The following is a 26,751-nucleotide window of genomic DNA, read 5'->3' as shown; positions in this document are numbered from 1 at the left end:
CTATGTGCTTGTTTCTGTGCCAGTACTGTGTCTCTGTGGTATAGTCTGAAGTCAGGGAGTGTGATACCTTCGGGTTTGTTCTTTTTTCTCAAGAATGCTTTGGCAATTCAGGATCTTTTGTAAATTATTTGTTCTAGTTCTATGAAAAATATCATCACTATTTTGATGAAGATTGCATTAAATCTATAGATTGATTTGCATAGTATGGACATTTTTACAATATTAATTATTCCAATCCAAGAACACAGAATATCTTTCCATTTCTTTGCACTGTTTTCAAATTCCTTCATCAATGTTTTATAGTTTTCAGAGTATAGGGCTTTTACCTCCTTGGTTAAGTTTATTACTAGGTCTTTTTTTTTTGATGTAACTATATATAAGGGATGTTTTCCTTAATTTCTCCTCCCATAATTATCTTTTTTGTGGTGGAAACTCATTTTAATGACTTTAATGAGAATCTTTACCTTATAAACATTCAAGAAATATTTTTCCAATTCCTTTTCTCTACACCATGGCAGGATATCACAGCCCACTGTACTGCAGGGTGTGACCCACCCCTACGACATCTGGAGCCACAGGAGATGAGGCGCAGCACCCCTGCAACCACGCGTTCCAAAACCTGCTACACGCTAAGGACATAATGATAAGCAAAGCTTACACTCTAGCTGGGAGGGGAATAAAACACATTTAAACAAGGAATTACAATATGGTGTGATAAACAGTACAGATAAAAGCAGTACAATGTTGATAAGGGCACCCATGAGGACCACCTAATGCAGCCTGCTAATGTCAGAGACAACTTCCAGGAAGAAGTAATACACATGCCAAGACCTGGAGAAGGAGCACAAATTGACCCGCGCAGAAAGGGGAAGGAGAGTGCTCCCGGGAGAAACACAGTGCCTTAAAGGCTCAGAAGTGACAAAGGACATGACCTGCTCATGAAGCTGAAAGAATTTCCGTATGGCTGGAGTGTAAAGAACAAAGCTAAAGCTAAGTATGGTATAAGACGAGGCAAGACATGAAGGGTTTTATAGGCCATGTGAAGAAGTTCACACTTTGCTCTAATGCAGTGGGAGGCAGTTGGCTTTAAGATGGGGAATGAGTTCCCTTCTGGACAAACGAGTTCTGAAATATGTGTGGAATACTCAAGAACCATGTACACAATAAATATTTAATAAGTGCTTAGACAAAGTCAATTTCACTGTATTATACTTTTTAAAATATAAATTTTTCTTCCTCTTTCCAAATTGTCAGACAACACTTTTTACTTACATAAACACTGTAACTGTGCCTCTTAGAGCCTTCTATATTTTTGCTTCTTGGATTCCCCACTGAACAATATTACTGTATTAGCATATAATAGATTACCAAAATGGTTTAAAATGATGAAATTTTTTTTCCTGGTTTTTTAGATTTTTAGCACATACATGTTCAGAAAAAAAAATTTAGATTTTTGTTCTCTCAGCAAACCAAGTAAAAGTAGAGGCTTTAAGAAAACTATTTCATCAGCCTCTGACTTACTTATTGATTCCTAGCTATCCTTCTCCCAATGGGAAAGGGAAGTCTGGCTCTGAATAAATGGGATATTACTATATCTAATGGCAAAACATCTCACTGAATAAAAAATGTTTGCCTCAAAGTGATTCTCCTGAGGAAGATTTCTGAACAGAAAAATGAAAACAAAAGCACCATACATCTTCCTACCTTATTACTTTAAAAAAAAAAAGAAAAAAAGAGGGTAAAGGAACATGTTTTCCTAGTATTCTAGTTTCTTCTTTCTTCTCAGATGTGCCTCCTTTCCCCTTCTCTCTCCCCCAAAAAAAGGCCAAGCTGAAAAAAAGGAAAATCTGCCTTGGACTGTCTCCATTAAAAGCTTAAAAGACGAGGTTAAAAATATAAATCTTTATTAAAGTGAAATATTCTGGAACAGTACAGAAGTACTTATGTCAAATAGAAGGCAAGAACAAAACCAAACTATCTTGGCTCTCTAACTTGATGAAACTACCCTTTGCCATGACTAACTTAACTAGAAAGCATGAAGTAAAGCTTTAATCCATTTATCATCAGTTTAAACTGACAAAAATGATTCTTTCTCCACCCAGATCTAAATAACTTACCCAAGTCGTTCGGGGATTAAATTTTAAATATTTTTATATTTAAAACATTCCATATTACTGTTCTTTATAGCTTTCAGGTAAAAAAGAAGGAAGTATTTTAAATGAAGGTAAATAAGGCACTCACTCTGTTTGCTGGCTTTAAATTGAGTCAAATGCAAAGAAACTACCATCAGTATGAATTCCCAATTAAAAAAAGGAACGCTCGAGACGGTTCAACATGGCTCAACATGGCAGAGTAGAAGGACGTGCACTCACTCCCTCTTGCAAGAGCACGAGAATTACAACTAACTACTGAACAATCATCGACAGAAAGAAACTGGAACTCATCAAAAAAGACACCCCACATCCAGAGACAAAGGAGAAGCCGCAATGAGACAGTAGGAAGGGTGCAATCCCAATAAAATCAAATCCCATAACCGCTGGGTGGGCGACTCACAAACTGGAGAACAGTTGTACCACAGAAGTCCACCCACTAGAGTGAGGATTCTGAGCCCCACGTCAGGCTTCCGAATGGGGGTTCAGCAATAGCAGGAGGAATCCCCAGAGAATCAGACTGTGAAAGCCAGAGGGATTTGACGGCAGGACCTCCACAGGACTGGGGGAAACAGAGAGTCCACTCTTAGAGGGCACACAAGAAGTACTGTGTGCTTAAAGATATACAATTTTTGTTTGTCTATTATTCCTAAATAAAGCTGGGGTGAGGAAGAATTAAAATCTAAACCCTCCCCAAACCATCAGATCTCAGAGACATATTACAATTCTACTAGTAGATTGTGGGAGGGGAAAGGGCATTTTGATGTAAATTATGAGTCAGGCGAGATCTTCACAGTGATCATTGCATCATCTATACCCTAAAATAAATTTCTACCATCCATTTCCACTCCTAACATAAACACAATTTTTGAGCCAAAGCAAGTGTCTAAAGAGGACTTATCATATTAAAATAAGTTGAAATATACTTTGAATATTTTATTCAAAACAAAAAAGTAGTGTGCACACCAGGACCCAGGGGGAAGAAGCAGTGACCCCATAGCAGACTGAAGCAGACCTACTGGCTGGTGTTGGAGGATTGCCTACAGAGGTGGTGGGGAGCTGTGGTTCACAGCGGGAATGGGGACACTGGCGGCAGGGGTCTAGGAAGTGCTCATTGGCGTGAGCCCTCCCAGAGTTTGCCATTAGCCCCGCCAAAGAGCCTGTAAGCTCCAGTGCTGGGTAGCCTCAGGCCAAACAAACAACAGGGTGGGAACACAGCCCCACCCATTGGCAGACAAGTGGATTAAAGTTTTACCAAGCCCTGCCCACCCAGCCCTACCCACCATCAGTCCCTTCCATCAGGAAGCACCCACAAGCCTCTTAGATAGCTTCCTCCACAAGAGGGCAGACAGCAGTATCAAGCAGCACCAGCAGTAGTTTGTTCTGTGGAACTGAAGACCACAGCCACAGAAAGATAGAGAAAATGAAATGGCAGAGGACTTTGTACCAGATGAAGGGACAAGATAAAACCCCAGAAAAGCAACTAAATGAAGTGAAGATAGGCAACCTTCCAGAAAAAGAATTCAGAATAATGATGGTGAAGATGATCTAGGACTTTGAAAAACGACTGGATGCAAAAATCAAAAAGTTGCAAGAAAAGTTTAACAAAGACCTAGAAGAATTAAAGAACAAACAGAGATAAGCAACACAATAACTGAAATGGAAAATACACTGGAAGGAACCAATAGCAGATTAACTGAGGCAGAAGGGCGAATAAGTCACCTGGAAAACAGAATGGTGAAAATCACTGATGTGTAAAAGAATAAAGAAAAAAGAATGAAAAAGAAATGAAGACAGCCTAAGAGACCTCTGGGACAACTTTAAACGTACCAACATTTACATTATAGGGGTCCCACAACAAGAAGAGAGAGAGAAAGGACCTGAGAAAATATTGGAAGAGATTCTAGTTGAAAACTTCCCTAACATGGGAAAGGAAATGGCTACCCAAGTCTAGGAAGCACAGAGTACCAGGCAGGATAAACTCAAGGAGGAACATGCCAAGACATATATTAGTCAAACTGACAAAAATTAAAGACAAAGAAAAAGTATTAAAAGCAACAAGGGAAAAATGACAAATAACATACAAGGGTACTCCCATAAGGTTAACAGCTGATTTCTCAGCAGAAACTCTGCAAGCCAGAAGGGAGTGGCATGATATATTTAAAATGATGAAAGGGAAGAACCTACAACCAAGAATACTCTACCCAGCAAGCATCTCATTCAGATTTGACAGAGAAATCAAAAGCTTTACAGACAAGCAACAGCTAAGAGAATTCAGCACCACCAAACCAGCCCTACAACAAATGTTAAAGGATCTTCTCTAAGTGGGAAACAAGTGAAGAAAAGGACCTACAAAAACAAAAACAAAACAATTAAGAAAATGGTAATAGGAACATACATATCAATAATCACCTTGAATGTAAACAGATTAAATGCTCCAAGCAAAAGACACAGACTGGCTGAATGGATACAAAAACAAGACCCATATATATGCTGTCTACAAGAGACCCACTTCAGACCCAGGGACACATACAGACGGAAAGTGAGGGGATGGAAAAAGATACTCCATGCATGTGGAAATCAAAAGAAAGCTGGAGTAGTGATACTTATATCAGATAAAATAGACTTTAAAATAAATGTTACAAGAGACAAGAAAAGACACTACATAACGATCAAGGGATCAATCCAAGAAGAGGAGAAAACTATTATAAATATATATGCACCCAATATAGGAGCACCTCAATACATAAGGCAAATGCTAACAACTATAAAAGAGGAAATTGACAGGAACACAATTATAGTGGGGGACTTTAACACCCCACTTACACCAATGGACAGATCATCCACACAGAAAATTAATAAGGAAACACAAGCTTTAAATGACACAATAAACCAGCTTGATTTTATAGATATCTATAGGACATTACATCCAAAAACAACAGATTACACATTCTTCTCAAGCACACATGGAACATTCTCCAGGATAGACCACATTTTGGGTCACAAATCAAGCCTTGGTAAACTTAAGAAAATTGAAATCGTATCAAGCATCTTTTCTGACCGCAACACTATGAGATTAAAAATCAATTACAGGAAAAAAACTGTAAAAAACACAAACACATGGAGGCTAAACAATACGCTACTAAATAACCAAGAGGTCAATGAAGAAATTGAAGAGGAAATCAAAAAATACCTAGAGACAAAGACAAATGACAACAAAAACACAATGATCCAAAACCTATGGGATGCAGCAAAAGCAGTTCTAAGAGGGAAGTTTATAGCAATACAATCCTACCTCAAGAAACAAGAAAAATCCCCAATAATCTAACCTTACACCCAAAGAAACTAGAGAAAGAAGAGCAAAAAAAACTCAAAGTTGGTAAGGAGAGAAATAATAAAGATCAGAGCAGAAATAAATGAAACAGAAATGAAGAAAACAACAGCAAAGATCAACAAAACTAAAAGCTGGTTCTTTGAGAAGATAAATAAAACTGATAAACCTCTAGCAAGTCTCATCAAGAAAAAGAGGGAGAGGACTCAAATCAATAAAATTAGAAATGAAACAGGAGAAGTTACAGCAGACACCACAAAAATAAAAAGCACCATAAGAGATTACTACAAGCAACTATATGCCAATAAAATGGACAACCTGGATGAAATGGACAGATTCTTAGAAAAGTATAACCTTCCAAGACTGAAGCAGGAAGAAATAGAAAATATGAACAAATAATCATAAGTAATGAAATTGAAACTGTGATTAAAAACATCTTCCAACAAACAAAAGTCCAGGACAAGATGGATTCACAGGTGAATTTTATCAAACATTAGAGAAGAGCTAACACCTATCCTTCTCAAGCTCTTCCAAAATATTGCAGAGGAAAGAACACTCCCAAACTCATTTTATGAAGCCACCATCACCGTGACACCAAAACCAGACAAAGATACTACAAAAAAAGAAAATTACAGACCAATATCACTGATGAATTTGGACGCAGAAATCCTCAATAAAATACTAGCCAACAGAATCCAACAACACATTTAAAGGATCATACACCATGATCAAGTGGGGCTTATCCCTGGAATGCAAGGACTCTTCAATATACACAAATCAATCAATGTGATACATCATATTAACAAATTGAAGGATAAAAACCACATGATCCTCTCAATAGATGCAGAAAAAGCTTTTGACAAAATTCAACACCCACTGATGATAAAAACTCTCCAGAAGGTGGGCATAGAGGGAAACAACCTCAACATAATAAAGGCCATATATGACAAACCCAGAGCAAACATCATTCTCAATGGTGAAAAACTGAAAGCATTCCCTTTAAGATCAGGAATAAGATGAGGATGTCCACTCTCCCCACTGCTATTCAACATAGTTTTGGATATCCTTGCCACAGCAATCAGAGAAGAAAAAGAAATAAAAGGAATCCAAATTGGAAAAGAAGCAAAACTGTCACCGTTTGAGGATGACATGATACCATACACAGAAAATCCTAAAGATGCCACCAGAAAACTACTTGAGCTCATCAATGAATTTGGTAAAGTTGCAGGATACAAAATTAACACACAGAAATCTCTTGCATTTCTATACACCAACAATGAAAGATCAGAAAGAGAAATTAAGGAAACAATCCCATTTACCATTGCAATAAAAAGAATAAAATACCTAGAAATAAACCTAACTAAGGAGGTAAAAGACCTGTACTCAGAAAAGTAAAAGACACTAATGAAAGAAATCAAAGATGACACAAACAGATGGAGGGACATACTATGTTCTTGGACTGGAAGAATCAACATTGTAAAAATGACTGTACTACCCACAGCAATCTACAGATTCAAGGCAATCCCTATCAAATTACCAATGGCATTTTTCACAGAACTAGAATAAATAATCCTAAAATTTGTATGGTAACACAAAAGACCCCAAATAGCCAAAGCAATCTTGAGGGAAAAAATGGAGCTGGAGGAATCAGACTCCCTGACTTCAGACTATACTACAAAGCCACAGTAATCAAGACGATATGGTACTGGCACAAAAACAGAAATATAGATCAATGGAACAGGATAGAAAGCCCAGAGATAAACTATGGTCAACTAATCTATGGCAAAGGAGGCAAGGATATACAATGGAGAAAAGACAGCCTCTTCAATAAGTGGTGCTGGGAAAACTGGATAGCAACATGTAAAAGAATGAAATTAGAACACTCCTTAACACCATACACAAAAATAAACTCAAAATGGATTAAAGATCTAAATGTAAGGCCAGACACATAGGAAGAACACTCTGACATAAATCACAGCAAGATCTTTTTTGATCCACCTCCTAGAGTAACGGAAATAAAAAGAAAAATAAATAAGCGGTACCTCATGAAACCTAAAAGCTTCTGCACAGCAAAGGAAACTATAAGCAAGATGAAAAGACAATCCTCAGAATGGGAGAAAATATTTGCAAACGAATCAACAGACAAAGGATTAATCTCTAAAATAAATAAATAGTTCATCCAGCTCAATATCAAAAAAAAAACAACCCAATCAAAAAATGGACAGAAGACCTAAATAGGCATTTCTCCAAAGAAGACATACGGATGGCCAAGAGGCACATGAAAATCTGTTCAACATCACTAATTATTAGAGACATACAAATCAAAATTTCAATGAGGTATCACCTCACACCAGTTAGAATGGGCATCAACAGAAAATCTACAAACAGTAAATGCTGGAGAGGGTGTGGAGAAAAGGGAACCCTCCTGCACTGCTGGTGGGAATGTAAATTGATACAGCCACTGTGGAGAACAGTATGGAGGTTCCTTGAAAAACTAAAAATAGAGTTACCATATGACCCAGTAATCCAACTGCTGGGCATATACCCAGAGAAAACCATAATTCAAAAAGACACATGCACTCCAATGTTCATTGCAGCACTCTTTACAATAGCCAGGACATGGAAGCAACCTAAATGTCCATCAACAGATGAATGGATAAAGAAGATGTGGTACATATATACGATGGAATATTACTCAGCTGTAAAAAGGAATGAAATTGGCACACTTGTAGAGACATGGATGGACCTAGAGACTGTCATACAAAGTGAAATGAGTCAGAAAGAGAAAAATATCATATATTAATACATATATGCGGAATATAGAAAAATGGTGCAAATCAACAAGTTTGCAAGGCAGAAATAGAGACACATATGTAGAGAACAGACATATGGACACCAACTGGGGAAAGTGGGGGGCGGGTGCTGGGGTGGGATGAATTGGGAGATTGGGATTGCCGTATATACATTACTAATAAGAAAAAAATATATTAAATTGTACACTTTAAATATATGCAGTTTATTGTCTGCCAATTGTATCTCAATAAAAGTTCTTAAAGAAAAAAAAGGAACTGTCTTTTTTTCCGTCTTCACCTATAATCATAACTAATCTACAGGCAGAATGCTATGGATTAGTCAAATTATCAGGTTTTAGGGCAGTTAACTGCCTTGTTTCTTCCATACCCAGACTTCAGACACTGGGTGAAAGGCATATGGACACTGAATCTCAGCTCTGCCACTCAGATAACCTTGGCCAATTAGGTTGACCTAAGTCTGTTCTCTCATAAGGATTTTTTTAAAGAAATACATGTGAGAATACATAATATGTAATTTTTAAGAATAACTGACACTTACTGGGCACTTTTTGTGTATCAGGCAGAAATACAAGGCACCATATTTGTCTTCTGCTATATCAACTTACCTGCACAAGAGCATAAAAGATTTTCAGAATCTGCTTCTGTATTAATACAGAATAATGTGAGGAATCAGGAAGGAGCTGCATGATTTGTTGTTGAATACGAGGCAGAAATATTTGCATTGCTGCTATAAGAGGTTCTCTTTCCTCTGCTTTCTTATATCTACACGAGCAAAGACAAAAAGAGAGAACAATAATTTCTCCCCCACGAAAAACCTATAAACAATTAATGAAAAACAATATTTTTAAACTATGTAAAGCTAAAACAATAACATTCCAAATGGCTTACATTTTCTGTGTGGATTGTTAGAATGAATTTGAAAGGAACTCTGAAAGAGCACATCCCTGTTTTAGACAGAATATCTAAAATCTTTCTAGAAAGAGACTAGGTCAAAAAAATCCAAGAGAGTTTTACAACTCTCCTACATGAATTTTTCTAGTACTTAAATTAATTTTCACATACCACAATTCTTGCTATAAAATACAAGTTGATATACCGGTTTAAATAGACATTCCTAATACATAACAAATAATATGGTGAAAAAACATTTCTTCGTCTACTACCCTATATTGAGAAGTTAAAATAGTTTACAAATTTAGGTGCTCTTAGATCACTTTAATAGGTATAAATCTAAAATATCCTCTAAAAACCATTTTGAAAGGAAGGTTACAGGACTTTGCGTGCAGGAGCAGCAATCCCCTTAGAAACCAGAAAGCAATGCTATTACACGCGACACTAGTCCCACACCTCCCAAGCAACTTTTATAGCAAAGAAAGTCACTAGCAAAGAAACCTGAACATTTTCTACCTTGCATCCCAAAAGTTTAATGTTCGATTTACCTGATAATGTGCTTATTACTTAAAGACAAATGTTAAGGTACCTCTCCATGAAAATCTCCAAGGGAAGCTGTTAACAAATGGTCCTCTGAAACTAACAAAATAAATTGAGAAGCCCTAACTTAGAGATTAGTACATTAGCAGATTAAAGATTCTTTGAAAATCTGTAATAAATAAACATGTTTAACTGCATTTAATCCAACATTTCCCAAACCAATTTGATTCTACAGAACACCCACAGCAGACCCCGCTATAAAATGAAATTCTAAGTAACACAAGGCTGGTGTCTTCAGCCAATAGAAATCAACTTACTCATATGTCTTCACCAGTTGATACAGACATAATAAACTGCCAAGCCAGCTTCCACTGCTCTGCGACTGCAAGTAATAGTCTATCTTGTCGACCACTGCTGGCCAGTGACCAGGGAAATCATATTTAATGATGGCACGGAGACACATTGTTAACTGGACTCTATAAGGTGGGGGAAAAAGTCCAAAGTCTAAGTAGTTATAAATATCAAGCTTCAAAGACCTCTAATACTGTACAGAAAAGCACTGATTCCTTTTTACTTACATTATATAGTTATTTATCTGGGGTGGAGGGGAAAAGAGCAGTCCTATAAAGAAAAACCTATAAAGTCCTATAAAGAATTTAAAAATAAATTCAGGGACTTCCCTGGTGGTTCAGTGGTTAAGACATCACCTTACAATGCGGGGGGTGGGGGGGTGGGGGAGGTGCAGGTTCGATCCCTGGTCAGGGAGCTAAGATCCCACATGACTTGCAGCCAAAAAAGCAAAACATAAAACAGAAGCAATATTGTAACAAATTCAATAAAGACTTTAAAAATGGTCCACATCAAAAAAAAAAAAAAAAAACTTAAATAAATTCATAAAAAATTTTCCAAAAAACAGACAATGAATCCACCCCAGCTCTCTACAATTTCCCAACTTGTTATATTTTGTATTTTGGTTATCCTATCCTAAGGCGGAAACAAAACCAAAAAAGTATTTTATCATTTCAACTGGACAAACCTGGCCTAAAAATGGTCAAAGACAGTAAAATGGAGGCCTACATAACAGTGGGAAGCATCTCGTGAGCCAAAGCCTGGAACCATTCATCATCAGTTCCCAGCCACATAGTATTCTGCATCTAGCAAAGCTTCCTGAGAGCCTAATTTCTGTATAATGTAACAAGCATTATCTGGCAATTCCTGAAGAGGAATGCTAAGAGCTATCTCCATAGAAACGAAGAAAAAAACAACAGGAAAGACATAAAACAGAAAAAGAAGGAAGGAAGAAAGGAAGGAAGGAAGGAAGGAAGGAAGGAAGGAAGAAATCTCTTTAATAAAACCACAAAGTTAAGCGATGAAAGATGTGATCTCATAACACTTAGGTCAGTACTTATTTCCTCAATTGGATCCAACTGTAATTAGGAATAAAAGAAAGTGAGAGAAAAAATTTTCTCTTCTACAAACTATCAGTATCCTTATGTGGTCACATGTAAATGGTCAGAAAGTTAATCTAGTTACGTTAGGATTCCACAGTGCCAAGAAAGAGATATGTGTTCAGTTCAACAGCCAATAACATGAATTCCCTGAAACAAATAAATAATGCCTTTTCCTTGCAAAGGCTCTTTTCCAAATCTAATTGCAGAAGATCCTTTGAAATACTCTTAAATAAACGTTGAGAATATTTCTTTAAGAATGGTTACAGTTAAGGCTTCAGGACATAAAAGAAGCAAAGCCACAAAGAACTGTCTCATAATAAAAATAAAGATAACCTCTTGTGCCACCAGCAGCTGTGCCTAAACAATAAATGTTTCGTATTTGTTTCCAATGAAACTAAAACTTTTCATTTTGTTAATTTCATCTTCAGGTTGACCCTCTTAACCCTTTCTCAATTCCAAGCCAAGCAAAGGATGCTTATGAACAGCCATCCTTTCATATACTATTGTATAGAAGCATTGCTTGCAAGATTCAGAGAGATTTGAAAATGTAAAGATTTTGACAGGAAATGGACACATGATGGTGCCATAGGGAAGCCATTGCCAGACTGGCATTTGGGCAACCAATGAGAATAATGATGATTTTCTTTCATCAGTCTGCCTATTTTCTCCTCATACCCAAACAACTGCACAAAGAGGAGTTCAATGTTTGTCCACCTTCCTCACTGTTATCCTCTCACTTTTTCCTCTTCTTCTGCTTATGCCAATGTACACTATACACTCAGGGATAAAGTTACATCTAATCTCTTGAAGTTAAATAATTTCATTCCCCTACCTCAGTTTCATCTATTTCCCTCCCACATTTTCAAAACAAACCTGATCACCTGCTCATGTTGAAAAGAATTTGTTTCTCCTATTTTAAGATTGCATAATTTTTTTGAATCTCCAGCTGTGCTATCCACTAGAGGCAGGTACCAGCTACATGCACACACTGTAACTTAGTCAAAATTAAATTAAAAATTCAGTTCCTCAGGTACACTAGGCACATTTCAACTACTCAGTTGGCTTCTATTCCACATGGCTAAATATAAGACAGTGTGGATGTAAAAGATTTCCATCACTGAAGAAAGTTCTAATTGGACAGTGCTGCTTTATAGCATCTAATCTAAATTTGAAAAACCAGAGACAATTCTTCTAGCTTATACTTTCTCTATCCTGTCTTCCTCAAAGGAAAAGATGCTCAGTTCATAAAAATGAATAAAAAGATAGGTAAAGTGTGACAAAAGGTGGTAGATTAAAACCCCCAGAAGTCAATTTCCCAATATCAGGGAGAAGAAAAGCAGACAGTAAAAGTCAAGAGTTCATAACTAAGAACATAGGTTATTTACATAGCAGGGATCTATATAACAAATCTAGATTTTTGCCTTAACTCTTTTTGTGGTAACCTACAGAAATTAAATCTTTTCCAAAATATTTTGAGGCAAAGAACTACAAATGCAAAAACAAATAACTAAAACTGTATTCTTTGAAAACCCATCTTCATTACTTCATCTCTTTTAAAAAACAAACTTGAGGCTAATGATTAAATCCAACCTCCCCCATCTATATATTCTGTGCTTCCTACTACGCATATATCTATAGATATATGTAGATACAGTATTATGTACCTCACTAAGTCTGGAGACCGAATTATTCCTTCCACAATATTATCACGTATTTGCTGGCGATCATTTTCATGAATGTTGAATGGAAATATTGCTTCTCCCGGTGGAGGTTCTCGGTCCGGCCAGTACTGTGTCACCATGTTCTTCAAGTAAATGGCAGCTAAGTTAGAGAAGAAAAATGCTAATGTAGCAGTATTGAAAAGATGGCTTTCATTCAGCTTTACAGAGCATGAAAGGCTAAACCCTTCAATGCTAAACATGACACCCAGCAAAAATGCAAAATCTTACAGCTATAAATAGCCAAGTAGGGAAGGGAAAATGGATAAGAATTTAAAGTTTCTCTTTAGCTAGTAAAGCAAGTCTAAGTAGAAAACATCTTATTAAATCAAGCTGCCAGAGTTTACATGACAGAAAAGTGATTTAGGAACTCAACTGTGCATCCTTAGACTAAATACAATATGGTCTAAATGAAATTCTACTAAAAGTACTTTGAGGTCATAAGAGTCTTATTGTTCATAATGCCTAATACTGAACTGAACACATGAAATTGTACAGTCCTTCAGGTAGATTGTTTTTTTGTTTTTCTTTCACTGCCTATTAACCCCCACTACCATTTTGAAATACCTATAGTATTGATACTTTTTATCTAACCCTTTTGAATATTTGCCACTTGTAAATATAACAATAGAGAAAAGGACATCAGTTTTCAAATAGTTTTGGAAAATCTCAGGAAATTTCTTATCTGTTTATTTCTATCAAAATATGTAATCAATGATTTTGTTCCTACTTTTTTTTTTAAGCTCTTTATTGGAGTATAATTGCTTTACACTGTTGTGCCAGTTTGTTCCTATTCTTTTCAATCTTCATCATTTTTTTAAATAATGGATTTATTTATTTATTTTTATTTATTTATTTATGGCTGTGTTGGGTCTTCGTTGCTGCACACAGGCTTTCTCCAGTTGTGGTGAGCAGGGGCTACTCTTCACTGTGGTGCATGGGCTTCTCAGCGTGATGGCTTCTCTTGTTACGGAGTATAGGCTCTAGGAGCACAGGCTTCAGTAGTTGCAGCACACAGCCTCAGTAGTTGTGGTGCATGGGCTTAGTTGCTCTGGGGCATGTGGATCTTCCAGGACCAGGGATTGAACCTGTGTCCCCTGCATTGGCAGGCAGATTCTTAACCACTGTGCCACCAGGTACAGCCCACCATCAACATTTAACAAAAGACTTCTGAAAGAAGCTAACATACTGCTACAGAGTTTTAAAAGGAAATGTGAAGCTTTCTAATCATCCTAGCTGAGCCCTGAATATAAATTAATACTTATAATGTTATATTCTTATATATACATAATATATACAGATAAAGAAAGATGATCTGCAAAGCATTATAACTTTCTTCCCTTAAGTTTGTCCTCTCCCTTCTCCCCGCCACCCACTCCTCCCTTCAGCTCAACTTTAACATAAACTAAATTGGCTCGTAAAAGCATTATACCACAGAGAATAAACCAACATGTTCTACCTTGGCTATAATACAATAGAAACCCAATGAAATTATGAACCTGACATCCTGCAAGCTCCTCTTTCATTAGTTTTGATTCAACAAAGGTCTGAAAAAGACAATTTCATCTAGGATTTCCATTTTTTAGGATAAAAACAAAAATTATTTGAGAGAGTGACAGAGAGAGAGGGAGGGAGGGAGGGAGGAAAGAAGAGAAGCAGGGGGAGAAACTGTGTCTACGTGTGAAAGAGAAAGTTTGGGTTTTTGTCTTTTTTTAATTCAGACCACAAAGGCTCTGAACTAAGTATCATTGTTTATTGCAATATATTTATTTTTTAATATAACAGTCATCAGCAATAAAAATGCATAAACTGTTGAAAGAAATGAATAAATGATCTAAGAATATGGTCCAACCCGTCAGCAATTCAGACTGATTTCATGACATTAATCTTTGCAAAAAGAAAAATCAACTATGTTACACACAACACCATTTTAATCCCTATAGAACTAGTCTTGAAAATAAAAAGCAACTTTCAGACAGCAATGTTACAGACCTGGTAAAATCATGGACTTATAATTCAGTCATTAAGTGCTACTAATTTCATAACTAAAAAATATTTTTATTATGGGACACCATGAAAGATGGCCTATGTAAAAGGCACAGTGACAAATTTGCATATGTTGAAATAAATCTGCAATTAGTTAAAATAAAATTGAACTTAACGTAACAATTTGAAAAGATAATAGTAATTACTCTTATGGATAATCATGGATTACTGAAGATAATGAAGGAAAAATACCAAAAATAACTGAAACTCTACCAATAATCTAAAAATCTCCCTTCGATCATTTAATTCAAGTATCTAACATTTGCCAGAGCTAAGAAAATACAAATATCTTCATTCATTCATAAAGAAATTAAGTATTAAAATTTGGTTTTCTGCAAAATCCACTTACAATTTCAAGCACCTTACGTTTGAAATAAACTTTGAAACATACACACGCCTCTTCCCTTCTCAAACACATTCATCACATATGCTCTGTCCTCTGGACCCAGAGCCTCCACTACACAGATCGAAGGGGATCCCTAACCTCAAAGGGGAAAGGGTGCCACTAAACTCGGTGAAGCAGAATGCGGTGCTTTTTGAGTTGATGTTTTTAAGCTTTTCCATTTTTCATAGTAATTTGGGAGCCCCTCTTTTCTTCTCTCCTTTGTTATTATCTTAATCTGTTAAAGGCTAGGAAATAAGGTAACAAAGTGTGTATGTTATATCTAAAACAAGATTACATACATTCTGAGTATCCTACAAATAAGACTCATGAGTTTTAACAAAAGAGTGTGAAGTGTTTCTGGACTGATCAGAGGCACCTTTCTATTTATTTCTAGGTTCTGTATTCTGGAACACTGAGGTTAATCTTAATAATGCTAGTAAGCTTACCAATCAAAAGGAAAACAGTGGAGCAAACATCCGAATTTATTTTGTTTTTCTTGCCAATATCAAAATATTACATTTTCTATTTCTTCACAGTAAGGACATTCAATAATAAGCTTGCTTGATAATAGCAAGAATATTTTAGAATTGCCCACAAGCAAAAAAATAAGAACTGAATGTTTTGCAGAACTGTGTCTTTCCACTTAATATTAGCATAATTTTTTTACAGCTTTATACAGGCTAGTTTTTTTAATATTTATTTCTTTTCTTTTTTTTTTTTTTTTTTTTGGGCTGCATCATGTCTTAGTTGTGGCACGTGGGCTTCTCTCTAGTTGTGGCATGTGGGTTTTTTCTCTCTGTAGTTGTGGCGTGCAGGCTCCGGGGCATGTGGGCTCTGTAGTTTGCGGCACTCGGGCTCTTATTGAGGCCCATGAGCTCAGTAATTGTGGCATGCAGGCTAAGTTGCCCTGCGGCATGTAGGATCTTAGTTCCCCGACCAGGGATCAAACCCGCATTCCCTGCACTGGAAGGAGATTCTTTACCACTGGACCACCAGGGAAGTCCCCAGGCTGATATTTTTTAATCAAAGATCAAATCATTCTTTTTTAAATGTCATGCTAAAATGATAAATTTTCTGTCTGGGTGTCACCATCAGATTCTTGGGGCATCTTTGTATTTTAATAATAGATTAAATAGAACAGAAAACTTACAAATGGCACTTAAGGACTTCCTAGGTGGTACAGTGGTAAAGAATCCGCCTGCCAATGCAGGGGACACAGGTTTGAGCCCTGTTCTGGGAAGATTCCACATGCCGCGGAGCAACTAAGTCCATGCATCACAACTATTGAGCCTGTGCTCTAGAGCCCGCGAGCCACAACTACTGAGCCCATGTGCCGCAACTATTGAAGCCCACGCACCTAGCCTGTGCTCCACAACAAGAGAAACCACTACAATGAGGAGCCTGTGCACCACAATGAAGAGTAGCCCCGCTCGCAGCAACTAGAGAAAGCCCGTGTGCAGCAACGAAGACCCAACGCAGCCAATAAATAAATAAAATAAATAAATAACTTTTAAAAATAAATAAATAAATAAATGGCACTTAAATTTAGGACAGTTAGAATGTAGACTTCTACACAGTATATTTCAGACTGAATAACAAAAAAGATGCTCTAAAGTAGAAAGTTGTCCTAATAAATTAGGATATGATCAACCACCAAGACAAACCCTGTCTGCCCTGTGGCTAACAGATTTGAAATCTACATATATTGTGAAGAAAAAATTGCCTTTAAATGCTATTTACATTTTATATCAAAATTTAATTACCTAAGTTATTAAGATCCAAAGTTGCATAGAATTGGTGAGGATATGGGGAATCCAGCATTCTAATGCACTGTTGATAGAAAAAGCAAGTAAATGCAACTTGGTGATAGGATTCAAAATTCTAAATGTTATAACTGTTAATACATTGACCTAGCACTTCCATTTGTTATAATTTATTCTATGAAAATATCCCCACAAGTATCCAGAGATATGTGTGCAAGATGCTCATTTCAGCACTGCCTGTATCAAAACAACAAAAAAGGGACAATAAAGGAAATGTCCACCAATATCAGATTGCTTAAATAAACTATGGTAGCTCTAATTCAAAGAAATATTGAATAATTGCCACAAAGAATGAAGTATATGTATGTGCACTGACATGGAATGATCCCCCAAGGGTATAAGGTTAAGTGAAAAAAAAAAAAATAGGAAATTACAAAATAGCATATGTAATACAAACAGATTTTTGTTACTTTTTAAAATCAGCATATCTACAGAAAAAAAACAATTAAAGAACCATGCACCAAAGTTGACAGTAGCTATCTATGGGGGTGGGACTGAGAGCAATCTAATAATATAAATTGTTTTTTTGTAATGTTTATACGTCATATAAAGAAGACATTAATTTAATAAATTGCTTTAAGATCTTTAAAAGTACTACTTCTACAAAGCTTTACAGGAAATTCACAATGGCCCTGTAAATACTTAGGTTATTAAAATAGGTTCTATTTAGCAAATGTGGTTTCAAAACAGCACTATTTTATAAAACTAAGATTAAACTGAGAATTGTGGTTTCAAAAAACAAAGAAATCTTATAAAACTTATTAAAGTAAAAAAAAAACAATTCCACCATGAATGTTTTTCCATAGGTTTTTCTTATCTTAACCACAAAGGAATCATTTAGGAAATCACACATAGTTTTCCAAAACTTAATGATTCCCTACTTTTTTATTCTGTTATGTTATCAGCATGTAGAATATAATCCCATTTTATATTGTTCATCTGTCCTTCCACCTGAACACATGCAAAGACGAATGTGTACCCAACGTTCATGATGGTCATTTCTGAGTGATAAATGTCAGGTAATTTTTTTTACTTTTTTCTTGTATTTTTCTATATTGCCCAAATTATTTATTAGTATATGTCACTTACATACTTTTTTAAGTCTCTTCAATTATATATTTTTTAATTAGCTATTATCATTTTACCCCCTTTATCTTGAGTATGATGAGTCTCTTTCCAGGACTCATCACAGTCCAAGGCTTTCTCCATTTTTAACCTTCTGGGTTCATTAAAAAAGCAAAAAGAAGAAGAATACACAACATCAGGAAACCACCCTAAGATCCCATAGAGTCGAACTGCTCCCCAGTCACGTGGTTAGGAACACCTGTGCAAACCTTACCTCCGTGATCTCACACATGAATGGAACCAAATTCATATATACAAATTCAGGGTCTTAATCTATAGGCGCAAAAGCAAGGCCACTAGGAATCATTAAAAATTAGGGAGATAAAGCTATGAAAACTGTGAAAGCTAAGAGGGAAAAATGGCAAAGTTACAGAGAAAAGGAACTGTAGCTAGAACCTAGAAGGGAGAAGAGGAAAGAGAAAGCTATGGGAGATTTAAGAGCTCAGTATGGACCTCTAAATGTCCACAGAAAAAGAGAGTGAGTTTTTAAGCCATTAGAAATACTTCATGTGTATTTCCTATGTTTTCAAAGAAAGCAGATATTTAGAAATGAAATTAAACTCTAGTCCTACTCTTACCCATAAATAAATGTCTAAAGGATAAAAAAAACCAACTCACCTGCCTGGCGTACTGGGAATTCCACATGGTCAGAGACTATAATCCGAAGTAAACTGGGGGCAAAATTGATAATCTTGTAAGACTGAAATTACAAAGAAATATTTTATAAAAAAATAGGGCAATATAAATGAATAACTGTTAGCACCTGTTCCTGAATACATTACTGTCCAAATAAAAGAAAAACTTTTGAAGTGAGAGAAACTCTCCAAAGCAAAATGAAGATTACTAAAAATACGTCAAGTCAAAAAAATTTACTTAGAATAAATTGATGAATAAAAGAGTAAGAACACTTTTATGGTTTTTTGGACATATACTGTCAAAATGCTCTCCAGAAAAGGTGTAGCAATTTACACTCCCAAGAGTAGAACACATGTGTGTTCACCTATCTAACATAGGGATCAGCATCACATCATTGCTTCAGAACTTTTAAACCTTATTCATAGTTCAAATTACATTTATTCCAGCTTGAAGTTTTTTCCAGTTTGTTGGCTACTTGTTTTCTTCTACAAATTCCTTATTCGCCCAACCTTTCTGTAAATGGAATAGTTTTATTCTTAAAAATTCTAGGAGCTATTTTACAAATTTACAATCAAAGTTTTATTTGACTTATACATGGCAGGTGTTTGTTTCCAGTTTATCTGTGCTTCAATTTTGTTTATGGTATCTTTGACAAACAGAAAATAGGAAAACATGGGCTACAGAAAAGAGGAGATCCAACACAGAAAACGGACAACAGTTGTGCATGAACTATAGAGAGGAACCAGTCCCCACCGGAATAGTGTGCCTCACAAGACAGTGCCTGCTGCCTGGGCCATTTCTCCCCATAGACATGTTCTACTTGGACCTACTCCTGAGTTCAGCCATGGTGACTTAAAAGCAAAAAAAAAAAAAATTAGAGAGCAGCCTATTCCCTCTGATCATATCCCCTCCAGATGTCTAGTACCTGGACCATATTACAGGCCTGCCACATTCCCAGAGCTTACACTTGGCCTTGCCCACTGACATTCCCAGAAAAGACTCATAAATTCTCAGTGAGGCTAAAGCCAGACAATGACGCAGAGAGTCTGTTCTGCTCACCTCCTCCCAGGAGCCTGGACCTATGGTGGCATCCCTTTCGGTACATCACTAGGTTTATGGCATACCACTCCATTTTTTAAATTTATCACCTTTCCAATTATTTGTAATAGCATTTATTAAGATAAATCTTCAACCAAAACATTTAGAGAAAATTGGCATCTTTAAAATATTGATTCTTTCTATCCAGAACATTATGCTTTCCAAGTCTTTCTATACCCATCAGTAAAATTTTGAATTACCTTCTAACTGTTCCTTTCATTCTGTATAAATCTCAAAATCTTAAATCTGTTGTATATGAAGTAAATTCTTTATCCATAATTGAAACCAGCAGATATTTAAAGTAGTTTTTTAAAAAACAGATTTCTTTTAATAGCAGTTTACACAAGTCAAAATTAAAACAGATTTAGCTCAATCTCGTCTTCCATATTTACGTTCTTATAACTCATGTTTATAACTGTTGAGATACTGTAAGATCCTGTAGTGAACCAATGATTGAAACATATATATAGTTTAGTTCTAATCTATATAGTTTAGTTATTTATTACACATAAGTACAAAATAATCTTTACACACAGACTAATACTACTTATTTAAAAGTAGTTATAGTGGAGACTACTGCAACACTTGCCATTGTACACATTTTGGACCTTCTCTTTTTACAACTGTTTGACATTTCAAAGAACTTCTGCAACCTTTTGTCTTCTTTCCGCCTTGATTCAGTCTGTTAATTTGGCCAGCTAAAAGATTCAGTGGTAAATTCAGATATATTCTCATACTACTTTCCTTCCGATTCCTTTTCTACCCTGGGCTTCAAGTTTCTAAGAAATAATAATAACAATATCTCGCAATGATTTCTTGAGGATATTTAGTTTATATCTGTGAGGTTTTCTGAAAACAAAGTTTCCTTGCTTAGCTAAATTCTGCATTTTATGAGAATTCATTTAGAGCAAAAACCTGATGCTTTCCCATTCTCTGCCTCACTGCTCCCCCAATGTTAATTTTCCCAGCCCTCCAATGCGCCAAGCTGAGGGCCTTTTCTGAACTTGCTCTTCCCTCTCTTCCTCTCCCAGTTCTTCACCTGGTTCACTTCTTCACAACATTTAGGTCTCTGCTCAATGTCATTGTTCAGAGACTGACCACCCTACTTATACATTCCAACACTCTCTCTCAGGCTTTACTCTCTACAGCACTTATGACCTGAAATTGTCTTATTTACTTGTCGGTATCCCCCACTAGAAAGCAAGCTCCATGACAGCAGAGTCTTGAATAGTACCTGCAAGTAACACAGTAAGTATGTTATTCATAGATGCAAACTCTCTCAAAGGGCAATAAAAATGGTACATACAGATGCATGGAAAAAGTAGAGATTCGTAAGCATGGCAATGAAAGTAAATATCTTGATTTCCCTATTGAGGCCACGTGGATGGAGAATGATTCACTAAAAGAAGACACCTTTCTGGATGAACTACTGGAAAAAGGTATCTACCCATTCCTACTTCCCTATGCTGCTGCTAAAGGGACTTCTGGGTTTAAATACAATGACGAATGTGTACAGGATGCATTCTTAATATCCTCCAATAAAACTGAAAACACATTTTTCCAGAAAAACAACATCAGATATAGCAGTCAAGGAACCAGTCACTGGTAACAGAAAGATGTTGGCTACAGAAAAATATAGTTCCAAATAAGAATTTATCCTTTGGAACACAGGTTGTTATGTTTTGAAACTGCCTACTCTTCTAAATGTCAATTGACAAGTCAGTCAGTACAGTGTAGAAACTGCCCCCATTTCCTACACAAAGTGCATCTGTTGAGGGAGGACCAGACAAAAATATTCCATGAACTGGACCCTAATCATTTATGGTAGATCACCCATGTGTTTATCCAACAAAAAAGGAGGTTACAGTGGTAGTAAAGGATAAAGCATACAAAACCCAAAATTAAAACCATGTTTTATTAAAAGGTTATGTAACATTATACTTTGGTCTTCTACTTACAATTCAAAAAAATACTTTAGAGCATATTACAATCCAAAGCATTATACTAAATATAAATGCTAAATGAGTGACATAGCAATAAGCTACTTTTAGAAGTTGCAGAGGAAATTGCAGTCTGTGATGAGTTGGGTGGATATGGGGCAGGGCAGAGTGAGGTTGAAATGGATTTGGGTTGAAATACCACGAAGAACAGGATAGAATTGGGTCCTAAAAGTCTCTTGCAGCTCTGTAGGCTTTCCCACCTACGTTTTCCACTTCTATAAAGTGCACTATAAACTGCACTTATATACTGATGACTCAGACTCAAAGCAAGGGTAGGTTAACAGAGGCAGGGCAGTACATGATAGCAAAGACATGATTCCTGTGGACACTATCAGTGTAACATCTGCCCTCATTGTGAAGAGGAGGGGGTCACAAGCAGGCCAGTTCCCCTGTTCGTACTAGCAGATTGCAAGTTCAGCTCTTGCTTTGTTCCTCCTAACCCACGCCTGGATTACTACTCTTCTAGCCAAGCAGCGTACAGTACTTTTACTCTGCAAAGCCTGGGACAGGTACTGACCTTAACTTTCCCCTTTTCTCTTTGAAGCACCAACACATTCCCTTTGGGCTTTAGTTCAACTCAACCTTCTCTCCAGAGTCAGTGTTTTCACTCTCCCTTTTATCTCTTGGAAATCCTGGATTCACACTTACTCCACCCAGCTTCCCCATTAAAATAATCCCTTTCAGAGATTCACAACGGATATCTGCACTTTAAAGTCAACTACCAACCAGAAAAAAACCTAAGTGAACTCCTACAGAAACATTTACTGAGGACAGTCGTTCTCACACTTCAGGAAGCAAAGAATCACTCTGCGAGCTTAACTAAAACACAACTGGGCCCCAATCCCCAGAGTTTCTAATTCTTTAAGTCTAGAGTGAAGCCCCACAGTGTGCATTTCCAACAAGTTCTCAGTGTTGATGTTGCTGGTCCTGGACGACACCTTGAGAATCACTAATTTAAGTATATTCCTTTACATTTTAAGGATTCCTGCAACCTCAAACAGCTGTCGCTCTATCCTGGGGGTGGACCTTTCAGTGGGAGGTCTATGATTCATTCTTACAGGTGAGGAGTAAAACATAAGCTAGAGTTTGGGTTCATTGATTTGGAAACGCCTGGTACCGCCGGAACAAGGTCAAGGCCAGTTAGTAAGGATAGACCATGGGGGATAAAAGAAAGTCTCACACACTGTACCGTTTCTAAGAAATCCCTACAAACACTTACTACTCGGCGTTGTCTTTCGCAAAGCAGCACCACCATGAAAACTGCCTGTTCTTCCCAGAGCACTCTCCCGACAGCACTTCCCCAGCGCTCCCACAAAACTCTGCCAATCAGTGCCTCAACGGTCCTACCAACCCCACAGAAGCAGGCGATGGGCAGGGTTTCCCACAGCAACACCTAAAAAGGGCTGGGTCTGCAGAAAAGCTGAACTCAGATTTGAATTTTAAGTGAATTTTCTCAGCAAGTCGGCGTTCTTAAGGACAAGAAATCACATCCCGAAAACACCAGCCAAGCTTGCTAAAGCGTATTTTTGCGGACCCAGCGGGCTGAACAAACTGCCCCGGGCAAGGAAAACGACGTGAAAAGATGCAAAGGTGGCCAACAGGTGCGTGAGCCGCCGAGGAAAGACGCGGGGAGCGCGGCGCCAGCGTCGCCCGGAGCGGGGACGGGGCGGAACCGGCCGGGGGAGGCGTCGGGGTCCGGGTCCGGGGTCCGGGGTCCGAGCCCGGGCGGGGGTGGAGCCCCGGCGCCGAGGGGGGAGCGCCCGGCGAGCCGGCGAGGGGTGGGGGGCGCCGCAGGCCCGCCGCTCACCTGGTTGAGCTCATTCTCCGCGGCGATCCGCAGCTTCGGGTCGATGGTGCCCTTCAGCGCCTGGATGATCCGGTTGAGGTCCATCTCCCCGAGCGGGGGCTCCGCGGCCCCCAGACCGATAGGCCAGACTGCAGCTTTAGTTTTCCTTTCGACCCGCTCAGCCGCCTCCCCCGCGACCCCGGCACTACCTCACTCCCCACCCCCCGCCACCGTCGCCACCTGCAGCCACTTGCTGCGCCACTCTGACTCCGCGCCCCCTGTCCTCCCTTCCTACCCCCAACAACTCGCTCTCCATTCACCCTTTTACGACAGCCGGTGGGAGGCGGGAGAAGTAAGAAGAGGAAGCGGCGCCTCCTTTACGGCAGCCTCTTCCCCCGGGCGTGTAGCTATGGCCGCTCCCGCTGGCGGCCGCCATGCTGCTGTACGGAAAGCGGTCTCGGGTTCTTCCCCGGAGGGAGACCCGGCTCACTAACTCCGGCAGGCGGCCGTGGTGCTGCCGCAGGGAAAAGAGCCTCCCGCCTCTTCCCGGATCGAGAAACAGGCTAGCTAGATGTCCCTTTACAGCTGCTTTCAAATTAAGCATGTATGGATGGAGTGGCACTTTTTGGTAGTCTGAGAACTCTTTGGGCATTGCAACCGTGCCTGTTCAGTGCAGACTTGGTGGGACCTTGAGACCATCTAGCCCACAGGAGCACAAGCTCCCTCTGTCTGTGAGAGCCATCATTCATTCACGCATTCATTCACTCACTCAATTCACTGAACGTTTTTTAAACATGTATTTTTGAGCCAGAGTCCTAAGATACTTAGGTACCACATTATAACAAAATGAATTCAGTGCAGGGTGCTATGAAGGAACTTATACAATGTGATAGAAGAGACAAATGTAAACAGAAAAAATATATACTTACAAAGTAAAACTGTTCCAGATCAACTATATGGCTGAGGGTTTCTGAGAAATTTCCAGATCTTCTCAGAAAAGTAGTAAAATGCAAGAAAGGTTATACTGTCTCCACCTACTGTGGCCATATCTGGTCCCAAAATTTCAGTGGCATAAAAATATTAAGGAGCTAGTTGTTTCTGAGGTTAACCCAGAAAAAGTTTAATTACATTTGTAAAGAAGATGACTGTGGGCAAAATACATCTGAAGGAGTATGATCTTTCCCGGGGCAGATAATTAAGACAGATTGGTTCCGTTAACTGAGAAATTTTGTGGTGGAAAACTTAGCTCCCTTAAAGCTCTCCCCACTACAGGGGCTGTAAATGAGGACCACGGCTTTCGGCTGGGTGCAACAGCACCTAGCTATATGCCTGGTTGCTTCCAGTTTTGCCCATTCTCTACATTTCCATCAGAGTTATGGAACCTTTAATGTTTCTTAAGGGTTAATATTGTCATGTCCCTTCCTTGATGATTTCGCATCAATTTCGAGATAAAATACAAACTCCTTAGCACTCCAAGGTTTTATGAAACATAGTGCCTTTCATCTTCACACTATTTCCTTATCCCACTCTCTTGGACCTTATGAATCTAAAAATCCTTGACCTCTGAAATCTTAACTCCAATATCCTCTTTCCACTTGTGGACCTTCTCTTCCATCTCTGTCTCCCTCAATAACTCTATACCTGTTTTCCAACTCAGTCGCTTTTCAGTCCTTCCTTAGTCTATCCATTCCTGACTACACACCCTTCTCAGCTAATAAACTCCCAGCTAAACTTCTCAAGTCTAAGCTGGACCCACTGTGCAAACTGACACCACTACAAATGTTTGTTCTTTTCTTAGGCTCAACAATCCCTTTCCTTTCCTTTGTTCAACACCCCCTTCAGCACCTCAGCAACTGTTCAGACCCTCAAGACTCTTCTCAAATTCCCTACCTGTTTCCACAGAGCCCTGCAAAGGTGAACAAAGCCGCTAGGCTCAAATCACTCAAACACAAATTAATCTCTGTTTTCCCCTCTTTACCTCCTTGCCTCCACCCTGAACACAATCTTCTCACATTTCCTCTGGGACCTTGCTCCATAAATCTCTATTCTATATATTTTTCATTAAAATAAATTTGGGGTCTTATTACACACTTAGGGTTGACAATTTGTAAAACTCTTTCCTATATTTTCAGCTTCTTTCTCTCCACTGATTCAGCCTCAGCCTAAAAGTATTTCCCCATTAAAAAATCTTTTCCAGTAATGCTCTGTAACTACTGTTCATTCTTTTCCAAAGAATGGTCTTCATTGCTTGTCTCTACTTCCTTCCTTCCCATTCATGCTTCAATCAGCAATTCCTAGGCTTCTGCCTTTATTTCCCCCACTGAAACTGCCAAGAAAAAATGAACACTAATCCTTTAGTTTTGGTATCTAAGGTATGTGCATTTGGCATATGCAAGAGACAGTTTTAGTTCTCATCTTAAAACCTCTCTCTGGTTATCTGACTGTGTGTGTGTGTGTGTGTATCTTTGTATACCATAACCAAATGCTAGTGAGGATGCAGAGAAACTGGATAACTCATGTATTGTTGGCAGGAGTTTAAAATGGTGCAGCCTCTCTGGAAAACAGTGGTTAAACAAACCCGCACACGGATACCATGGACTACCACTGAGCAGTGGAAAGGAACAACGCATGCAGCAGCCATCTGGATGAACCCTGGGTGGGAACTATACCAAGTGAAAAAAAGCCAGTCCCAAAAGTTTACACACTATCTGATACCATTTATATACTTTTTAAAATATAACATTCTTAAAATAACAAATTATAAGAACAGATAGGTGCTTATGAGGGTTTAAAGTGGGGATGGGCACAAGAGGGAAGTGGGTGTTGCTATAAAAGGGTGACATGAGGGATTCTTCTGTGGATGGAAATAATCTGTCTTGACTGAATCAATCTCAATATCCTGGTGGTGATCTTGTACCATAGTTTTGCAAGATGTTACCACTGAAGGAAACTGGATAA

At 38.0% G+C, this 26,751-nt stretch overlaps 1 protein-coding gene across 2 annotated transcripts in view; it reads right to left on the bottom strand.

Moving 5' to 3' along the window:
- Positions 1-24,121, bottom strand: part of IPO8 (importin 8) — a 73,749-nt gene extending 49,628 nt beyond the window's left edge. The window contains exons 1-5 of one of the 2 annotated variants that reach the window (XM_057700909.1): positions 23,815-24,121; positions 18,892-18,944; positions 12,841-12,997; positions 10,043-10,201; positions 8,900-9,056 (exon numbers count right to left, since the gene is read on the bottom strand). In XM_057700909.1, the coding sequence (XP_057556892.1) occupies positions 8,900-9,056; positions 10,043-10,201; positions 12,841-12,997; positions 18,892-18,944; positions 23,815-23,828 (540 nt within the window). In that variant the 5' untranslated portion in view covers positions 23,829-24,121. Of the gene's footprint in view, positions 1-8,899; positions 9,057-10,042; positions 10,202-12,840; positions 12,998-18,891; positions 18,974-23,814 lie in introns of both variants that reach the window. The other variant, XM_057700908.1, reaches the window with a different exon arrangement.
- Positions 24,122-26,751: the final 2,630 nt, after the last annotated feature.

This window comes from Hippopotamus amphibius, chromosome 12 (genome assembly GCF_030028045.1).
Source record: "Hippopotamus amphibius kiboko isolate mHipAmp2 chromosome 12, mHipAmp2.hap2, whole genome shotgun sequence".
Classification (NCBI taxonomy): Eukaryota; Metazoa; Chordata; class Mammalia; order Artiodactyla; family Hippopotamidae; genus Hippopotamus; species Hippopotamus amphibius.
The sequence above is the reverse complement of the archived record's forward strand: the minus strand, read 5'-3'. Positions and strand labels throughout refer to the sequence as shown.